Source organism: Cucurbita pepo, chromosome LG06 (assembly GCF_002806865.2).
Source record: "Cucurbita pepo subsp. pepo cultivar mu-cu-16 chromosome LG06, ASM280686v2, whole genome shotgun sequence".
NCBI classification, from domain to species: Eukaryota; Viridiplantae; Streptophyta; class Magnoliopsida; order Cucurbitales; family Cucurbitaceae; genus Cucurbita; species Cucurbita pepo.
The window spans coordinates 3,646,023-3,666,912 of record NC_036643.1 but is presented as its reverse complement, the minus strand read 5'-3'; the positions used below and the strand labels follow the sequence as shown (position 1 = coordinate 3,666,912).

General features: G+C 34.8%; 4 protein-coding genes across 10 annotated transcripts; 3 read left to right on the top strand and 1 right to left on the bottom strand.

Annotated features, from left to right (window-relative positions):
* Window positions 1–1,662: 1,662 nt before the first annotated feature.
* On the bottom strand, window positions 1,663–8,167 carry LOC111797628. Its single transcript, XM_023680688.1, has 6 exons — window positions 8,030–8,167; window positions 5,035–5,581; window positions 4,870–4,947; window positions 4,500–4,581; window positions 3,052–3,194; window positions 1,663–2,034 (listed from the first exon to the last, which is right to left on the bottom strand). Exons 2-6 carry the CDS (start codon window positions 5,335–5,337, stop codon window positions 1,831–1,833), a joined length of 810 nt encoding a protein of 269 aa, XP_023536456.1. The 5' UTR covers window positions 5,338–5,581; window positions 8,030–8,167; the 3' UTR covers window positions 1,663–1,830.
* LOC111797627 (pentatricopeptide repeat-containing protein At1g77360, mitochondrial-like) lies at window positions 5,730–7,839 on the top strand. The gene has a single exon (XM_023680687.1). The coding sequence runs from the start codon at window positions 6,200–6,202 to the stop codon at window positions 7,664–7,666; it is 1,467 nt and encodes a 488-aa protein (XP_023536455.1). The 5' UTR covers window positions 5,730–6,199; the 3' UTR covers window positions 7,667–7,839.
* Window positions 8,168–8,762: 595 nt separating the features above from the next.
* LOC111797630 lies at window positions 8,763–9,652 on the top strand. Its single transcript, XM_023680689.1, has 2 exons — window positions 8,763–8,899; window positions 8,993–9,652. Exons 1-2 carry the CDS (start codon window positions 8,864–8,866, stop codon window positions 9,596–9,598), a joined length of 642 nt encoding a protein of 213 aa, XP_023536457.1. The 5' UTR covers window positions 8,763–8,863; the 3' UTR covers window positions 9,599–9,652.
* Window positions 9,653–10,761: 1,109 nt separating this feature from the next.
* Window positions 10,762–15,927, top strand: LOC111797700. Of its 7 annotated transcripts, XM_023680807.1 has the most exons (8): window positions 10,925–11,014; window positions 11,362–11,521; window positions 11,627–11,715; window positions 11,808–11,885; window positions 12,041–12,137; window positions 12,891–13,070; window positions 14,530–14,737; window positions 14,831–15,927. In XM_023680807.1, the coding sequence occupies exons 5-8, from the start codon at window positions 12,072–12,074 to the stop codon at window positions 15,154–15,156; spliced, it is 780 nt and encodes a 259-aa protein (XP_023536575.1). In that variant the 5' UTR covers window positions 10,925–11,014; window positions 11,362–11,521; window positions 11,627–11,715; window positions 11,808–11,885; window positions 12,041–12,071; the 3' UTR covers window positions 15,157–15,927. The 7 variants fall into 7 exon arrangements, with proteins under 7 accessions (XP_023536568.1, XP_023536575.1, XP_023536569.1 ...); XM_023680801.1 differs by having other exon boundaries at window positions 11,808–12,137; XM_023680804.1 differs by lacking the exon at window positions 10,925–11,014 and adding an exon at window positions 11,028–11,260 and having other exon boundaries at window positions 11,808–12,137.
* Window positions 15,928–20,890: the final 4,963 nt, after the last annotated feature.

Genomic DNA, 20,890 nt, shown 5'->3' with positions numbered 1-20,890 from the left:
TCTCTATTTCATTTACCATTTAAATAGAGAGAATATAATCTGTCCCTAACTCCCTACTCCATTTATTCATCTAATGAAGAGAAATCTCTCTCCACTCCCTACTCTATTTACCATTTATACAGAGAGAATATAATCTATCCCTGACTCCATTTATCTAATAAAGAGAAATCTCTCCCCACTCTCTACTCCTTTACCATTTAAACAGAGAGAATATAATCTCTGGTCCCGACTCCATTTATCTAATGAAGAGAAATCTTTCTCCACTCTCTACTCCATTTACCATTTAAAGAATATAATCTCTATCCCTGACTCCATTTATCTAATGAAGAGAAATCTTTCCCACTCTCTACTTCATTTACCATTTAAACCGAGAATATAATCTTTGTCCTTGACTCCATTTATCTAATGAAGAGAAATCTCTCCCCACTCTCTACTTCATTTACCATTTAAACCGAGAATTTTCACCCTGTTCAAAAAGAGTTCTCACGAGACTTCGACTCAACAAGTTAAAGATATAGATAATTAATAATATCAACTTTAATAATGGAAAAGCATATATAAAGTTAGTAAAAGAAAATATGTACAAAAGAAGCATAGCATAAGAATATGTGAAGTTAGATATTATTGGAGTAAATCCACAGTTATTTAAGGTATTCCACTAGTTAGTTGCAATATTTATTAATAAAATATAAATAAAATATGATGATGTCGTCAAGTAATATTATATTGGTAATTTGAATGTATTTCTTTTTAAGTTAGTCATATATCATATTTTATGGCACTTACAAAAAATTTAACTAAATAATATAATTCATAAAATATCTCGTTAAAATATCTATTCTCGAACAACAGAGGAGAGGTCAAATCCTTTCAACCATGAAGGAATCTTTATGAAATAAAAAAAATGAATAATTTAATGCAAGAGGGGTTATAATTTATCCAAAATATTCTACACTCTTGGAATCTCCTTCAAGTTGGGCTATTTATATTCCATTTGATTTTTTTTTTCATATTATATCTTTTCTTCTAATTATTATTATTTTATCTGGTTGAATTACTTTTTGTTGCTAATTTTAATATAAAGTTAAAATATAATTTTTGTTGGATGATGAAAGTCCACCTCGACTAATTTAGAGAATGATCATGAGTTTATAATCAAATAATACTCTCTTCATTGGTACTCATTGGTACGAGGCCTTTTGGGAAGCCTAAAGCAAAGCCATGAGAGCTATGCTTAACGTGGACAATATTATATCATTGTGGAAAGCCCTAAACTTAGTTAGGTCAATAGATTGCTAAATCTTCAAAATGTCGAACAAAGGACTCCAAAAGAAAAAGAGTCGAGCCTCCTCGAAAGCATAGTAAAAAATGACTAAGACTACAAAAAAAAAATGTTGGATGATGAAAGTGTCCCGCATCAACTAATTTAGAGAATGATCATGAGTTTATAGGTTTATAATCAAAGAATGTTCTCTCGATTCCTATGAAGCCTTTTGGGAAGTCCAAAGAAAAGTCATGAGAGCTTATAAGTTTATACTCAAAGTGGACAATATCATACGGAGAGTCGTGTTCGTCTAACAATTTTAATTCTTATATTTTAGATTTCCGTCTATTTTAGTTCTAAATGGCTCTCTAAAATTTTATTTTCTTATTTATTTACTCTTTTGCAGTCAAGTCAATTTACACTACAGTAACTCTTCTTACAGTAATCTCACAACCATTTACAAGAACATTTCATGGTTTCAACCGTTTTCAGAGGGAAGGCCAAAAAAGGAAAAAAAAAAAAAAAGGGGTATTATATTTTTTATATTTTTACATAACTTATTACTTTCATTCGGTTAGTTTTGAGAGCAAAAACAAGGTAGCAGAGGAAAGGAATATTGAAACAGCTAAGCAAAGCAAATCACCTGGAGATTGAATGACCACCTTTTTACTCTTGTCAAAAAACCCAATTAGAAGCAGCATCACTATGACATGCCCCAGCTTTGTTTTCAGCTCGTTTACTGTTGTTATGTTCATCCATTTCGGTCGTTCCTGCATATATTCAATCACATAAAACTGTAATATAAATTAACATTAGCTAATCTATTGAACACTAACAACGTGAGATCCCATATTGGTTGGAGAGGAAAACAAAGCATTTTTTATAAGGGTGTATAAACCTCTCCCAAATAGATGTGTTTTAAAAACTTAGGGCAAGATCTGCTAGCGGTAGGCTTGGGGCATTACAAATGATATAAGAGTCAGACATCAGGCTATGGGCCAGCGAGGAGGCTGAGGCCCGAAGGGGGTGAACACTAGGCGATGTACCAGCAAGGACGTTCGGCCCCGAAGGGGGTAGATTGGGGGGGGGTTCCACATCGATTGGAGAAGGGAACAAATGACAGTGAAGACGCTGGCCCCAAAAGAGGGTGGATTGTGAGATCTCACATTGGTTGGGGAGGAGAAACATTCTTTATAAACATGTGGAAACCTTTCCCTGTTAAACTTATTTTAAAACCATGGAAAGAAACTCGAAAAGGAAAGCCTAAAGAGGACAATTAGTAGATTTGGGCCGTTAGACTTTAAAATAAATGAGATGTTTGGGTATGCGATTATCAAAATCCATTTTTAGGCTCAATTAGGGCCCAAACATCCAACTACAGCTAGAATGTTATTTCGACCACAAATATAGATGATAACAATTTAGTCACTAAGTAACAATATTCTCTATAATTTAAAATTTATAACAATTTAATCTCTAAGCTCTAGTACATACAAGTTGTAATGTTGGTTTGAGCCTAGATCACACCAGCCCATCACTTTTTTTGTTTTCTCATATGGAGAATTCATTTTTAGTAGATTTTTCACGATAGGGACTAAGTCATCACAAAGTTCAAGAACTAAAGTAGGACGAGCTTTAAGCTAACGACGTTAAATCGAGGAGGAAAACTTTAGGGACAAAATATGATTTTGAATGCATAAACAAAAGAACTACAATCACAATGACTACCGAGCAGCAGGTAACAGTAGAGAAACTGCATCACAATTACAGGGATAAGATTGACTAACCTTTAAAGTGAACAAGCCAAATAAGTTGGATCTATGCAAAACGCTTCTCTCTGAAAATGACCGTGCACTTCCAAGATTGCTGATAAACAGCTCATAGAGACCCGTGCCAAAGACTAGCATAACAGTTCCTAAGAGATAAACATCTGCAAACCATTTGAAGCAAGAATTTAGTGACCATTAATTTTTTTTTTTGAGTCGTGTTTTTATTGAGACAAAATGAATCCCAAGAAGAGTCCGACTANCCAAAAAAAAAAAAAAAAAAAGAAGAAGAGTAATGGAACCAGTTTCACATTTTTCAGTTGAGTTTTATGTACTACAACAAAAAATTGGTAGAAGTTAGTGAGTTCAGTAGAACAAGTGGCTACCTTAGTTTCATTATAAAAATAAGGAAGCAAATAAAAACATGAAAAAGCTTCTAATACAGCAGTAATGCTAACNTCCGACTAACCTAAGAAGAGGGATAATTTATGCATGTCTAGGGCCAGGAAAATTTACAGGCTGATTAAGTTAACTTATTCCACTGATATCTATCTTTGATGATCAAACAAGCACAAAATTTTGTATTCTATTCAGACATCCATCTGCATGACTTGTACAATCACAAGAGAACTCAACAATGTTAACCAAACAACCAATTGAAGAATTAAATGAAAACCTGAACCAGAATCCTAAACAATAATTGATAAGGGTTCAACTTCCCTTTACAAGTATTGTTTCTAAACTATTACAATTTAACCAATTCCATTAATATTTTATTAAATTTTCCATTTGAGTAAAGCTGCCCCAGCCCACTGTTCTTGGTTTTCTCTTCTCCAGAATCCCTCACACCCCATAAAACTATTAACTTACTTGTGGACTCTTTAGGATTCCTTCTCATCTCAATCATTTGAGACTTCATAGCTTCATTCTCAGTGTAGTTCGATCTCAGATTGTACTTGATTATGTCATAAATATTAGAAGATGAACTGGTTATCGTGGAGGAATGAAATTGTTTTATTTTACATTTGTGGTTGTGCAACTACTTTTGTGTTTAGGTTCAAGAGCATATAAACCAAAAAAANAAAAAAAGAAGAAGAGTAATGGAACCAGTTTCACATTTTTCAGTTGAGTTTTATGTACTACAACAAAAAATTGGTAGAAGTTAGTGAGTTCAGTAGAACAAGTGGCTACCTTAGTTTCATTATAAAAATAAGGAAGCAAATAAAAACATGAAAAAGCTTCTAATACAGCAGTAATGCTAACAAAACACCTATCAATAATGAAAACGTTTATTTACTTCCACAGATCGTGTGCCCTAGTACTCAATCTAATCTTCGAATTGAATCAAATTTCTTTTTATAAAGACTCAAAGATACTTTTTATAACAAAATTATGAACATTTTACACAGATTTGACAAACAGAAAACAGAGAAAAGAACATTAGTTTGAGAGTACTTCACAGTAAGTACCTATGGCCTCCACTAGCAACATAATCACTTTTCCACGATTTACAAAATATTCTGATAAAGATGCTGCTACATGAACGCACCCCTGCATTGCATAAGCACGTATAAAATTAGAAAATCAAGAAAGGCAGACCGCGTATTATATATTTAATGAAATTCAACAGACAACGTGTGGTGCTAATGATTATTCAAGTACACCAATCAACAAGAATAAAAAGACAAATAGACCATATATTCTCCAACCAAGGTTCAGCAATATAGAATCTTGAAGAAAAATCTCAGTTCAAAGATTCCCAACACAGACAATGAAACACAAATCATGCCCTATGAAAACAGAATAATGTGATAGAGAGATGGAAGGTAGTCATCATACCTTGACGAAACAGAGTACAGACCCAATTAAAGACCCTAAGACGCCCAAAAACGCCATGAATCGGCATCGATAAATGGCCTGAAATCCCACGAAGTAATATTGTCACACTATAAAAGCTACTATGATTATGAATTAAACAGGCACCCAGGAATTAGAGGTTCAAACCTTTTCTAGGCCCTCCTCGACAGTATCCAACTTTTCCAGTGCCGACGTCCGAGACGCAGCGCCTACATCGGATTGGACAAAAGGAGCAGAAGCAGCCGGAACTTGAGGCCCTGAGCTGGGACTTGCACAAGCAGGAAATCTACGGCCACAACCACCAACAAGATCGGCTCTATAACCAAAAATACCATTGAACTTTGGATTGGGTTGCTGGTGCTGGTAGGCTTGGATGATGATCGTGGAAGGTCGGGCGGTGGTCGCTAGAGTTCTGATAGGGCCAGTAATCAAGGATGGAGACGGTTGCATGGTGGCAGCCGGAGATGGAAGGGTATACAAAGGGTTTTAACATCAAAGAAGATTGCCGTACGGTGGCGCCAGCCACTGAACTCCGAGGAAATGACAGTTGAAGATAGTTAAAGACTTAAAAGATAGGGGCTGAAGTTATGGGCCTCGTTTAAAGTTGGGATACTCAACGATCGGTTTGTTCTCTGTTTCATTACGGCACGTTGATATTTGCCCCAGTTGAGGGGAATATTTAAATTCTCTATCCCTGCATTTCATAGTTGAATATAACTAGTACAAAAAATATTAAAATTACCATGCATTCAAAAAAAAATTAATTAGTTAAAACATATATAGAGATATCATATATTCATCCCTATCTTTTGGCTTTATAAGATAAAATTATAATTTTAAGGAAAAAAAACAAAACAAGAGATTTTTATCATCCTAGTCATTCCCAAGCCCGATCCACTTTGAAACCCTAAACAAAGTTGAGGCCCAAGGTCTCCTTTCAAGGGCCAGTTCCCGCGAATTGGGCTTCATCACGAACAACAACTGTACCATCTTCTTCCCCCCTACACAGCATGACTGCTCACTCTACTGAGGCTCAAGGAACTTCTTTCCCATCTGTCTCATCCCCGGTCGGTCCCTTCGTCTTTGCAAATTCAAATAGCTTCACGTTTTAGAGTTCCAAAATACCAGACGAAGCTTTACAAGACGGAGGTTTCCTGACCGACTTCTAAACTCTTCACATTTCCTCTTGTAAAAACTTATCTCTCCTATTGAGATCGGGAAACGAAGAAAAGTTATGATTGATCGTCTTAGTCCAAATGGTTTCTTCCTGGTTGAACAATTGTGGATTTCATGTGGTTGTTTGAGGTGATGAATGGTGGAAGCCATGGCTGAAAACCCTAAAATTGGTGTAAAAAAGCCTTTCAAACTCCCCCCCAGTTCCTCGCCTCCGTTGGTCAAATCCCCTCGCCTCCCCGTGCATCTCGACGCGCCTGACATATCGCCGGCTGCCAAAACCGTTTGCAAAGTCCTGGTCAGAGCCTCGCCAAATGATGTAGAAGCCGCGCTCTCCGCGACGGGAGTAGTTCCGTCGCCAGAGCTTGTCCAAGAAGTTCTAAGGGTTTCTTACAACTATCCGTCGTCGGCGATCAAATTCTTCCGGTGGGCGAGGCAGTTGGCGAAGCAGTCGGCGTACTCGTGGAATCTGATGGTTGATTTGCTGGGCAAGAATGAATTGTTCGATCAAATGTGGAACGCCATCCGCACCATGAGAGAAGAAAAAGTCCTTTCATTACCAACTTTCGTGTCTGTTTTCGGGAGTTATTGTTCGGCTGGCAGGTTCAAAGATGCGATTAAGAGCTTTGAAGTGATGGATAGGTACGACGTCGAGAAGGATGTGGTGGCGGTGAATTCTCTACTGAGTGCAATTTGCACCGAGGAAAATCAAACATCAAAGGCTTGGGAGTTCTTTAAAAAGCACAAAGAGAAGATTCCTCTAGATGGGGACTCATACGCCATTTTATTGGAAGGATGGGAGAAAGAAGGCAATGTGGAGAAAGCCGAGGTTACATTTGATGAAATGGTGAAAAGAGTTGGTTGGAATCCTGAAAATGTTTCAGCTTATGATGCATTTTTGATAACATTGGTTCGTCGGGGCCAATCTGCAGAGGCAGTTAAAGTTCTACTAGAAATAAAGAACAATGGTTGCTCTCCAGGTTTGAAATTCCTATCCAATGCTCTTGATAGTCTCATTAACCAAAATGATGCAACCCATGCGATTCTATTGTGGGATATAGCTGTAGGAAATGGATTAGTTCCAAACTTGATTATGTACAATGCCATAATCGGATTGCTTAGTGAGAAGGGTAAAATTGAAGACTCATTTCGGCTCTTGGACGCCATGGTTTTCCATGGAGCTTTTCCCAACTCCCTCACTTACAACCTGATCTTCAGCTGTTTGATTAAGAACAAGAAAGTTAAGGAAGCAAGCCAATTTTTCAGGGAAATGGTAAAGAATGAGTGCCCTCCCACCCCTTCTAATTGTGCTGCAGCTATCACAATGTTGTTTGATGGTTATGACCCTGAAACAGCCATTGATATATGGAACTTCATGGTTGATAATAACATCAAGCCTATGGATGCAAGTGCAAATGCACTGCTTATTGGTCTCTGCGACTTGGATCGATTAACAGAGGTTAGACGATTTGCTGATGATATGCTAGATCAACGAATCGGAATATTCGAATCGACTATGAAGTTCTTACGGAATGGTTTCTATCAGCAGAGGGGAAGATTCAGAGATAGTTATGATAGTCTTTTTCGTAGGTGGAGAGACTCCTAAACTTTGTAGTTTTTGCCCTCTCTTCATCCATTTTTGGTGTTTTCACAAGCTTAATACATAGAAACATTAGTGATTTCCTAGAGGCAAGTAGGGTTACCTGTTCTACACAAATCATTTTGACCTTAGCAATTTCACCTACTTCAACTTATCAGAAGCTCTTTTTTCTCCCTTACTATTGCCCCATCTTTGTATAGTCTTCGTTCTTAAGGTAGGTTGAAGTAACAGTGAAATGAAAATATTGTTGAAGTCATAAAGATGCAAATCAAATTATATAATTCAAATGGTAAAATAATCGTATCTGATATCTAAATGTTATAAGCTTTTTGTCCATAGTTGGGTTGAGATAAATATTAGTCGAATTACCTGTTGGAACATTCAGATGTCGATAACGTCATTTTCCCATAAGCTCGATCATAACTCGACTGCTTTCGACATGCACTGTCAATAGATCAAAAGCAACTCAGTCGTCTTTCTCTGTGCACCAGCTAGAAAATTCCAGTGTAAGTTTGGAATTTTGCTTTCTAAACCAAAGTAAAGAGAACAAAAAAAAAAGAAGAAAAAAAACTCAGTTCCAATAATATGTCCAATTATTACGTATAGTTCAAGTGATTAAACAAGTTACTTTTAAAGTATACCAACGATAACTAAACGTAAAAGGAAGCCATCTAGATTGATGTAAAAATGAATCTCTGAAATCGTAGGAAGGAGAGAAATGGCCTAACTAAAGAACTGTTGTGAGGATGTAGTTCATCGATAATTTAATTTTTTATCTAGCTGTTGTTGAACTGTATATATATATACAGAAAACAGAGCCAATTTGTTCAAAAGAAGTTCGAAGTATGATTTCTAAAGCAGAACTACAAAAGTAATATCATTGTTGAATTCGGACTAAACATTTAATCCGATCTAAATAGAACACACAATCATGAACATTGTCTTTTGTTAATTTAAATGAAGCATTACATTATCATCAGTACTGTTATGGATTCAAAAAGAGACTCTTAAGTATAATTGAAGGAAACAATTACTCGACAAAGCTTTGGATAAATTCTCAGATAACAAATATGCTCTAACAGTAGGAGTTCTTTACCTTTAGATGCGTTAAAAATAAGGAAAGGAAGATACCAAAGCCTTCGCCGCCCATCGCTGCAACTTCTTGACAAGCTTGCATTCCTTCCTCGGTGTCTTTTCTCTGCCATGCCTAAAATTGAGCTCAGCAACACAACAAAAGTGGTGAGATCATCTGCCAATTCAAATGTACCTTCACTTTTACTTTCTTTTCGGTCTAGATTGCAATTAGTTTATGAGAAATTGCATTGGTCTCAGATGCCACCAAATTTCCTATCCAGCCTAAAGCGACATACTCGTCCCCTAATTTGGATGGCCGGCATAATCTGCGCCACCATAGCTGTTGCTGTGATTATCGCAGGCATCGTTAACTTCATCGGCTACGTGACGATCCGCCCTACGGTGCCTTCAATCAGCGTAACCTACGGACATCTCGATAGAATCCGAAACAGCAGAATCGGATTGCTTGAAGTCCAGATGAAGATCGTCGTCCGAGCCGAGAATCAAAATGCTAGAGCACAGGCAAGCTTCTCACATACCGATTTCGTCCTGATCTTCGACGGCATAGAAATTGCATCACTGATGGCTCACCGGCCGTTCAAAGTGAATAAGATGAGCTACCTGGATTTGCATTTCTTAGTGGAATCATCGGCTATTCCGCTCAATCCTATGCAGATGCAGCATCTAAGCTGGTCGCTGAATAGGAATTTGATGCAATTCGATCTTAAAGGAAGCTCGAGAACTCGATGGCGAGTTGGAGTTCTGGGACCGCTCAAGTTTTGGTGCCATTTGAACTGTCGCCTCAGGTTTTACCCGCGCAATGGAAGCTACATTCCCGCGCCTTGTTCTTCAAAGGATAAGTAATTTGCGGAAGAACTTAAATTTTGAATTAATTTTAAAACCACAAATACATGTAAACGACACCGTATTATTAGTTTTCTTTTTTAATTTCCATCTCCTCAATATTTATTTTTTTTAAATCAATATTATTAGTACAAGAAACATCAAATCTCCGTTGAGTTATATTCATATGTATTTACTTTTNTTTTTTTTTTTTTTTTTTTTTTTTTTTTTTTTTTTTTTTTTTTTTTTACTGTTGGTAAATGAATTTTAACTTTGATAGAAAACTTAATGTAGATGAAAAATAACACGATGAATTTATATAAATGAATTCGGGTAACAAAATAACAAAATTATCGAACGCACAAAATATTTAGTAATTTTTTAATTAGACTAATACAATAGAGATGTAAAAATGAGGATAGTTTTCACAATAACATATAAGTATTATATACCATAAGGTCGAAAGTTTAAGGCATGATTGTGATACTGTGTTATGAATCACGACTCTCTACAACAGTATGATATTGTCTACTTTGAGTGTATACTCTCATGGTTTTGCTTTGGGTTTCTCCAAAATGACTCATTTCAATGAAGATACTATTTCTCACTTATAAACTCGTGATATTCCATTAAATTAACCAATACGAGACTCACTCCCAATAATCCAGAACAGCATTAGATTTAAAAAATAATCTATTTTTTAAGTGAAATTAACAAGGTTAATATTTATAAAAAAAATAAAACATTAATATACGAACAAAAATCATCTATGCACTTCGTTTATTTTTCTAATATTTAATATTATTATTGAAAATTCATGAATATTTTTTAAATATATTTTTTTAACTCTTTAAAAAATATATAATGACATTTTTGAAGTTTATTTATTTATTTATTTAAGAATATTAATGAAATTTTAAAAAGAGTATTTCTCATTTAATATATATATATATATATATATATATATATATATATATATATATATATATATATATATATATATATTTTAAGTTTTAAAAATATTTTTTAGATTTTTTTAAAATTTAAAATATATTTAGAAAAAATGAAAATTTTAAAAATATTTTTATAACTTTAGCATATAAAGTATTATATTTAATAAAGTTTTTATATTAATTTATTTCCATTTCATAAATAAGCGAATTTGAGTGATAATTTCACCGGGTAGCAGTAAAAGAGACGACAAAGAAATTGTGAGAGCGGTTAAGCGGCGGCATATTAGCTTTTCGTTCAAGGTCAAGTTTCCCTCCATATTCATTTCATCACCATTTCTCGGACGTGTCGATCATGGAGTTGCCATATTTCCAGATGCCATTTTCTCAGAACTCTCTCCCATGCAGAGTCTCTCTCTCTCTCTCCAGCTCTGCCTTTTTGCCGCGATTTTCCCGTGCTCTAATTCGTCTACATTCTCCTCTTGCTGTAAGCTTTTGTTTCATCGCATCGCTTTTATTAACTCGCTTCAATTAATTTCCGTTACTTACTTGATTTGCGTTGTTTTTTGATCCATTATGATATAGGAATGATTCTGTAGTTTAAATATCAACAATCGCACTTTATTCACTTAGGTTCATTGGATTTCTGTGTGATATAAGAAAATGTGAGTGGTGGAAGATGAAAAAGGAAGCGAAAATTGATGGACGAACTTTCGATAGTTGTTTTTCTTTGGTATTGTCATAAGAAAGTGTGATTGAGGGGATTTTTGGCGTGGTTTTTTTTTTCTTTTTTTTCCCCTTGATCATTAGTTGTATCTGTCACTATTTTTTCAGTGAACTCAATTCCGTTCCTGTTAAATAATCAATAGCACGGTGCCAAAATTCTGAAGACTGCTTGATAATCGAGAGAAAACGGATTAGTTTTTGAGTTGTTTTGTTGAAGGAATCTGGTCTATCTCCCTGTGGTGCACACTGAAATTGGGGAATAACACTCGTACGTTATTGTAGACTTTTGAGATGCATCGATGCTATTTTCTTCTTTCGTCTTTTATGTTAAGATTCAGTTAATAAAAAGGTCCACTATCCTTATATTCTCAAGTTCTTCTTATCACGGGATTCTGGGTGTCCGGACTGTGAAGTAATGGCCTGCACTGCATAATCTAATGATTAGCTTTGGAGGAGATTTTGGTATCAACTTTGTACCTGCTTAAATGATATCAAAATTTATTATGCAACTTCCTCAGCCCCAGTTTGGTTGAAGTGATTTGTTTGTTATGCAGAATTTGGATTCAATAAATCTGGTTACAGCTTCGGGAAAGTCATTGGCATGTAGTTTTGCAAGAAAGGTAGCAGTACTGGTGGGTTCAATGGCTTTGCTATACGAGTTTCTGAATATCACAATATTATTTATCACGTGGCCTTTCTCGTTTTTCATAAGTACATGCTCATTAATCTTGAAAACCTTTGTTGTTGTCGTTCAAACTTGGTTGGAGCTGTTGAAAACCTCGGTCAGTCTTCACTTGAATATATTGTGGACAACTTTGATGTGGATAATTGCGTTTGTCTCCCTTCCTGGACGAATTTTAGCTGCTTTAAAGAGGGAAAGGCAGGTTAGCCCTCTCGCCCTGTTGTTTCTTGATTGCCATCTGTGCTTGTTCAATGATGATGTACTTTGTTTCTGTCTTTTCTTTTGTCTGTTTTCGATTTGAGATTTGTCTTTGAGGAAAATATGCACATAGAAAAATATTCTTCAACTTACGGTAGTAGATTTAGACTTAAACTTTTCATAGACAACAATATGACGATTCCCTTTGCCTACACATAGGAGTTAACTGCCTACTCAAATTTCATAGACATGACACTAATTTCAGATATAATCAGGTGTGATATTAAAGTGGTAGATTTTGAAAAGTTCAAATAATTACAAATGTTTCCTGAGTTCGAAATTTATTCTGAAGTCCTTAATATTCAAAAGCTAAAAAATGTTATGTTAATAAGTTATAATAACTTGGAAAGGGATTAGGAAACATACCATCGAGTTCTTTGCAGCCTGAGTAATGAAACAACAATTTGAATTGTTTTACTTATTACTAATCGATTGGAGAAGTGTTGTTCAAGCTTTTGTTTGTTCAAGTTCATATTATTGACATTTTGAATTTGTTCTTATGTTTGGTATGAGTATAGCAGAAAGTTCATATTATTGACATTTTGAATTTGTTCTGATTTTGTTTGTTGGTCGCTTATGGGATCTTTACTAGTCAATTAAGTAATTGAAGTATTGGAGTACCAAGTCGGCTACTTAGGAACATGCTGTTAATTTGGTTTTGCGATTTTTTTACTTGATAATGATTGATTTTATGCAGTTGCAAAAAAATTTGCAATTTCTGGCAATTGAGTTCGACAATGTTTTGTGGGAAAGAAAGGAGCTTCAAAAACAATTCCAGACTGCTATGAAAGAGCAGAAGATGATGGAGTTAATGTTAGACGAACTTGAAATGATACATGAAAAGGCGACCAACAAGATTGCACTCTTAGAAAGTGAGGTAATGGCCTATCTATCTCCTTCAGGCTCTAGCTCCTGTACTAAATGTCATAAATTACATTGTGGAAGGTTAAAACTCAGAGCGACTACCATAGTTTCAATAAGAAGTGGAGGGAGGAATTTATGCAGTTGGTAAAGGAGAGGTTGAACTTTGACATCAAAACTTGGTTTATTTCTTATGAGTTGAACCTCTTATATCTTTCAAGAACTCAGTGGAAAATTCCGTACAATGTATTAACAAATAAAATCTCTCTCTCTCACACACACACACATGCAATGACACAGTTATAATGTGAATGTAACTTTTAAGACGTTAGAATTTGCAGCAAAACTGTTTCCTGTTCTTTTGTCCCATGCTCCATGTGCAACTGGTTTGAGTTACTGTAATCTCTCATGGAATGATATTAACGTGAATTTGTGTTGATGAGTGCAATAAAACATTGATGTAAATTGATTCCGAGAAAGGAAAATGTGTTTTCCTTTTACTCTTTAGGTTGCTTAAAAAATCACCTGGAAATCTTTGCTTGTGTTGAACCATGTGGTTCTGAATTCTGAAAAATATTGCTACTCAGTTGTGATATTTCAAGTAATACCAGCCAATGGTTTACATGAAGCCAAGGAAATTGCCGGTTCATATTTTTCAACAATATATGCCTATTTAGGATTCATACTAGTTTGTTCTTTCACTCTTGACATGTTTTTCCTAAATTTACTCAAAATCACACAGCGATCTGTAATCTATTAAGTTAGACCAAAGCTATTCCTTTTAAGTTTCTACCTAGTTGCTTTGGAAATTCAATTGTGTCCCAAGTTCAAGGCAGGCTCCTGCAGCCAGCAGCCAGATAGTCTAATCTTTGTTATAAGGTGGTTAGTTGTTTTGTTATTTGCAAGTGGTTGAGCTGTAATTAGTTATATATTTAAGAGTTAGTTTGTTCTGTTATTTTCCGTCTGGTTTTCTTTTTAAGGAGCTTCGATCAGGCTTGTAAAGCATCTGAATATGTCAATAATACATTCTGCTAATGCATCGCATCAAAATTTCTCTGGTGTGAATTAACATTAGTTGTGTGTATTGACATGTGGAATGGGATGTTTAATTATTTACTAGTCCTGTGAGTTTTTCTCCAAAATTATAATATAGCTAAGTTTTCGGCATTTTGGACTTCTCATTAAAATCCTTTACTGCAACAGCATGCATCATTCTTCTTGAGCAATCATTCTTAATAATTGTCACAAGGTTATGCAAAGAGTTCAAATCAATTTTAGCTATCTTGCATTCTTATGTAGAGAAAGAGGAAAGACACGACCATGGTTGTGTGTAGGATGGGAAAATGTCAGTTCATGTGAATGATTATGTCATAACCTCGACTGTCTATTCTTGTTATTGTTGCGTGATATGTTAATAGTAGCTTAGCAATATTTCCTGCTTCCAATAAACTGTTTGCCATAATTTGTTCCATCAGGTTCAGAAATTGAGAAATGAAAATCTTCGACTACAAGAAATCAAGGGTAAGGCATATTGGAGCTTAAAAGGTATTGATGTCAAAAGTGAAGCACAAAAAACTGGCAGAGTTGGCAGCGACATTACCTACGGTATCTCATCATGCTCATCCAGCTATAGTGACAGCAGCCTTGTTCAAGACCTCTCTCGAAGTGATGCTTTGAAAGACGGTAATGTATCTAAAGAAAAATTTATCAAAATTTTAGAATCTGGGTTTCAATCTGGTGTGCTCATCCACAATCATACTTCCGAAATCCTATCAGAAGATGAAGATATCACTGAAATTCTTGATGAACAAAGGGAGGTTGCAGTTCACCGAAGTCTATTCAGTACCCTATTGTCGCTTTTGGTTGGAGTGATTATATGGAAAGCTGAAGAGCCTCACTTGTGCCTCGTAGTGGCTCTCATGTTTGTGGTTAGCATCTCATTGAAGAGCGTAGTTGAGTTCTTCACCACTATTAAGAATAAACCTGCTTTGGATGCTGTTGCTCTTTTGAGCTTCAACTGGTTTGTGCTTGGAATACTGGCTTATCCAACACTGCCAAATATGGCTCGTGTGCTTGCCCCTCTGGCCTCAAGGGTTGTCTGAAAGAACGAACGTGGAATGGTTCGGTTTCTCCATATCCTGATTCGCTCAGAACTACTTGGCCTGGAAAGTTGAGAGGTACATCACCTAATACCACTAGACAGACGTTAGATCATAAAACTTTATCTTCCAGTCGTGAATTCCCGTAGCATGTTATATCATCACGTTTGAGAAATTTTGATGCTTGAAGATGAGGATGCAATAGTGTTTTATATATATAAACATGGATGCAAGTAGTGTTTATAACTTGTAAATGTTTCAAGACTTTCTACTTGAATCTAACTTATTGGTTCTCTTCTTGTATGACTATGATTGGTCTGTTCTCATGTCTTTCCAAGCTTAATGAACAGCTAGCAACTGATTGAGTTGCAATGTCGGAAGTCCACAATTATGAGTCATCATATTTGGGGACTTTTATGATGTTAACCAAGTATTGCGAACTATCACTGGATCAACCCGACCCGTGGGTCTCTGATGTTTGGGGTCCTAGTAGAAGGCACATCAAAAAGAAGAAGAAAAACGAAACAAGTATTTGTTCGATGTGTTGACTGCCTTAGCTCAAAGGCGTTGGAGTTTTTAGGTAAGTTATAATCTCTCTACTCTAATTCGTGTCATATGGTTTTGTCAAAACAAAACCATTGTTCGGTATATATCAATTAGACCATTGTTCAGTATATATCTAACACCCTAATTCATGTCTAATTCTTGTTGGACACTTAAAACATTATACATATGCATTTTATTCAAAATACATATCAATTAGACCATTGTTCAGTATATATCCAACACCCTAATACACAACAAAAATAACATTTTTTCTAGAGTAAGGTATATAGAATTGTCTCAAGCATATAAGTTAATCATATATATTCTTAGAAAAATGTAAATGCTTATATGTCGTGTCTGTATTCATGCTTTTGTTGGCCTACATGGGTCGGGTTGGTAGTTGCGGTGGTAAACCATAGGCAACCATATTTTAGAAGGTATGTTCAAGCCTTAATGGAACTTTAAATTGTTGTTAAAATTGTTTTGAATGGAAGGACAAATGTGTGGCTGGGGTCTCTGCTCATTGAATAAAGTCTACATTTTTGTCTTAAGCTTTAGTCTTAAGTGGATTCGTTTTGCTTAATTTAGCCCTCTGTGCTTTGGTGCATTAAATGTTTGGTTTTGGATGCTTGGATTCTCTTTCGCCACATTACTTTGCAGCATTGTCTTTATTATTGTCATATTGGTTGGCCGACTTGTCGGTTCAATGCTCCGGGGACCAGCTTTTGTGATATATATATATATATATATATATATATATATATATATTAGGGTTATTGGTAGAGTTGAAGTGTCGTAATCAGTCAGATGTTTTGCTTTTTTAATTAGTTGTTTGATGGTGATGTTTGGTTAAGGCAAAGATATTTGCTTTGTTCGAATTGTGACAATATGTTAATCCATATTTGATGGAGTTAATTGTGTCAATTTTTTCTTGTTAAGTTTAGTAACTTAGTTGCTTGATTTTTTTTTTATTTATTTATTTATTTGAATATGTGTTCTAGATCTTTTTTTTCTTTTTTTTTTTTTTTTTTTGTTTGTTGCTGCTGCTGCTAGTGAAACTTCTTTCAAGGTTTCGTAGTATCAGTTAGATTCTCTTATACAGTTTTTTGTTTACTTTTTTCAAATTCATTGGATCTTTTTCCTCGTTTAAGAGTCTATTTCTTTCTTTCATTCTATCACGAAGAGTGATTGAGATGAAGTCAGCTATGCTTTCAAACTCGTAAAATCACGAATTTGAGAGTATAGTTAACACAATACTACATCTAGAAGTTTGTGGGTGGAGATGAGTTCAAAACGAACCAATAAAATTGAGTCAATTAAATCCTCTGTCTATTCTATTGGTTAAGTAGCTTCCGGAACCTTTATGTAACTTGACCTTCACCAAAGACTTTATTTCTTCTTTATTCTTTCACTCGGCAATAGGCATCACTACTTCTCTTTTTCTTCTCTTTCTCCTTATTCTGTTTCGGAAGGTTTAAGGAAAGATTAATTCGACTTTACTTGTTCACCTCTCTTTTCTTCACGAATTTGAAAGAATCATTTGTTTTGTAATTGAGATAGTGGGGGAGACGAGCAAGGTTGGACTTGTAGTTCATAAGATTAGAACATTTCTTTCTTTCATNTCCGGAACCTTTATGTAACTTGACCTTCACCAAAGACTTTATTCCTTCTTTATTCTTTCACTCGGCAATAGGCATCACTACTTCTCTTTTTCTTCTCTTTCTCCTTATTCTGTTTCGGAAGGTTTAAGGAAAGATTAATTCGACTTTACTTGTTCACCTCTCTTTTCTTCACGAATTTGAAAGAATCATTTGTTTTGTAATTGAGATAGTGGGGGAGACGAGCAAGGTTGGACTTGTAGTTCATAAGATTAGAACATTTCTTTCTTTCATTCCGTCCATCTCAAAGAGTGATCTCTCGAGATTAGTTCAAATTTACGAATTTCAAAGAATCATTAATACAATACATCTACAAGTTTGTTTTGTAATTGAGATAGTTGTAATTGAGACAGTGGGGGAGACAAGCNATTCCGTCCATCTCAAAGAGTGATCTCTCGAGATTAGTTCAAAGTTACGAATTTCAAAGAATCATTAATACAGTACATCTACAAGTTTGTTTTGTAATTGAGATAGTTGTAATTGAGATAGTGGGGGAGACAAGCAAGGTTAGGCTTGTAGTTCATAAGATTAGAACATTTCTTTCTTCCATGCCATCTCGAAGAGTGATCAATTCGTGACAAATCACTTGAAAGAATCATCAACGCAATACTGCATCTAGAAGTAGTTTTTATGTGACCCCTCGGGTCCGCAATTAGACAAAAAAAGGAACACCATTGTTCGTTGTCACTATTATTTGCATTCGTTTTGGTAATTGTAGAAGGCTCTAGTATAAATTATTTGAAATATAAAGTATGAATTGTGTATTTTGATAGATTACAACAACACAGAAATCAAACAAAACTAGATTGCATGTCTATATCAAACAAGAACAAGAATATTTACTGTTCCCCATTCAAAAAAACAAATGGATAAGAACAATGGCACAAAGAAAGGGCCTTGAATAAAGGAGAGATTGCACCATTTCAAGGAAGTTCCTTTCAAATTGGGGACCAGCTGAAGCCCAAATAGCTACCTCCTAGCTTCCTTGTTTTATTATTATTTTTGTTTTGATTATGAAATCATTTTTCACATCCCATAATCTTATGGACTACTGATTTAATTTCATCTCAATAATTGATTCGAAAGGAGCGCCCAATAATTTTCGTTATATTTCATTGCCCCGCCATCCTCTATTATTTAAATCATCCAATCGTAATCGTAACCTTTTCAATGATTAAATAATCTTGTGTTTGTTGATTTTGTTGGATGAAAGTCCCACCTCGGCTAACTTAAGGAATGATCATAGGTTTATAAGCAAGGAATGCTATCTCCGTTGAGCAAAATCATGAGACAATATCATACCATTGTGAAGAGTTGTGTTCATTTAACCGAGTTTTTGTCCAATTATTCTTGTATATATTTATATATATGTATATATCGTTAGACGAACACGACTCTTCACAATGGTATGATATTGTCCACTTTGAGCATAAGCTCTCATGGCTTTGCTTTAAGTTTCTCCAAAATGCCTCATACCAATGAAGTTANCATTCTTCCATTCCGTTCCATTCCGTCCCATCTCAAAGAGTGATCGAGATTAGTTCAAGTTACAAATTTCAAAGAATCATTAATATAATACAAAATCTAGAAGTTTATTTGTTCCGTAGTTGAGTTTGTTTGTTCTGTAATTGAGGTGCATCTTATAGCTCATAAGATTAGAACATTTCTTTCTTCCATGCCATCTCGAAGAGTGATCAATTCGTGACAAATCACTTGAAAGAATCATCAACGCAATACTGCATCTAGAAGTAGTTTTTATGTGACCCCTCGGGTCCGCAATTAGACAAAAAAAGGAACACCATTGTTCGTTGTCACTATTATTTGCATTCGTTTTGGTAATTGTAGAAGGCTCTAGTATAAATTATTTGAAATATAAAGTATGAATTGTGTATTTTGATAGATTACAACAACACAGAAATCAAACAAAACTAGATTGCATGTCTATATCAAACAAGAACAAGAATATTTACTGTTCCCCATTCAAAAAAACAAATGGATAAGAACAATGGCACAAAGAAAGGGCCTTGAATAAAGGAGAGATTGCACCATTTCAAGGAAGTTCCTTTCAAATTGGGGACCAGCTGAAGCCCAAATAGCTACCTCCTAGCTTCCTTGTTTTATTATTATTTTTGTTTTGATTATGAAATCATTTTTCACATCCCATAATCTTATGGACTACTGATTTAATTTCATCTCAATAATTGATTCGAAAGGAGCGCCCAATAATTTTCGTTATATTTCATTGCCCCGCCATCCTCTATTATTTAAATCATCCAATCGTAATCGTAACCTTTTCAATGATTAAATAATCTTGTGTTTGTTGATTTTGTTGGATGAAAGTCCCACCTCGGCTAACTTAAGGAATGATCATAGGTTTATAAGCAAGGAATGCTATCTCCGTTGAGCAAAATCATGAGACAATATCATACCATTGTGAAGAGTTGTGTTCATTTAACCGAGTTTTTGTCCAATTATTCTTGTATATATTTATATATATGTATATATCGTTAGACGAACACGACTCTTCACAATGGTATGATATTGTCCACTTTGAGCATAAGCTCTCATGGCTTTGCTTTAAGTTTCTCCAAAATGCCTCATACCAATGAAGTTAGTATTCCTCGCTTATAACTCATGATCATTCCCTAAATTAGCCGAGGTGGGATTTTCATCATCTAACATGTATGAGTAATTTTTTAATTTTCAGTTCGGTTTATACATATTTAAGGAACTTTTTCTTGGTTAAGCAATTTATTGGAAAAACTTAAGTTTATGTGAATTTAAAAGTTAAAATTTAGGCGATAAGATAGATAAATTTTCGTCTTTTAATTACCTTTTGTGTCCCCTTAACTTGGGAACAATATTGAAATGGTTAAATTGTACATTTTTTTTACCATACCCTAAAAAGTTATACAATAAGGGAAACCATGTATTGCTTTTTTACAATTTTACTACTACGAGATTTTACCTTGAGTGGGACCATAAAAAAGTTGTATTAATAATATTTTGGTCCTCCTGCTAGTACTGGAAGTGATAATAAAAATGGGTCGGCTGAATTCAAAGGAAATTAGGTGGAAGCTCTACAGAATAATTATGAAGCTATACGACTAGAAATCGATCCCTATAATCAAAGTTATGTACTCTATAGCATAGACTTATCGACACAAGGAACCGAGAACATACCAAAGCTTTAGAATATTATTTTCGGGCACTAGAACGAAACCCACCATTTTATTTATTTATTTAGATAAATTTTTGTAAAAAGGTAAATTTTATTATTATCATAAATAATATATAGTTAAGTGATGGGTGATTTGATTTAAGTGTATGGTACCAAATTCCAAGCACGGAGAGACAGAAAAGTCAACAGCTAAAATAATTAGGACAGAAATTGCAATGTGAATTGCTTGACAACTTCCATCATATTCTTTTTCCAATTTTCCATTATAATTATCTTTGACCATTGCCTTCAAAATCTTTTATTTATATATATATATCTCGATCTTCTGAAAAAAAAAAAAAAAAAAAAAAAA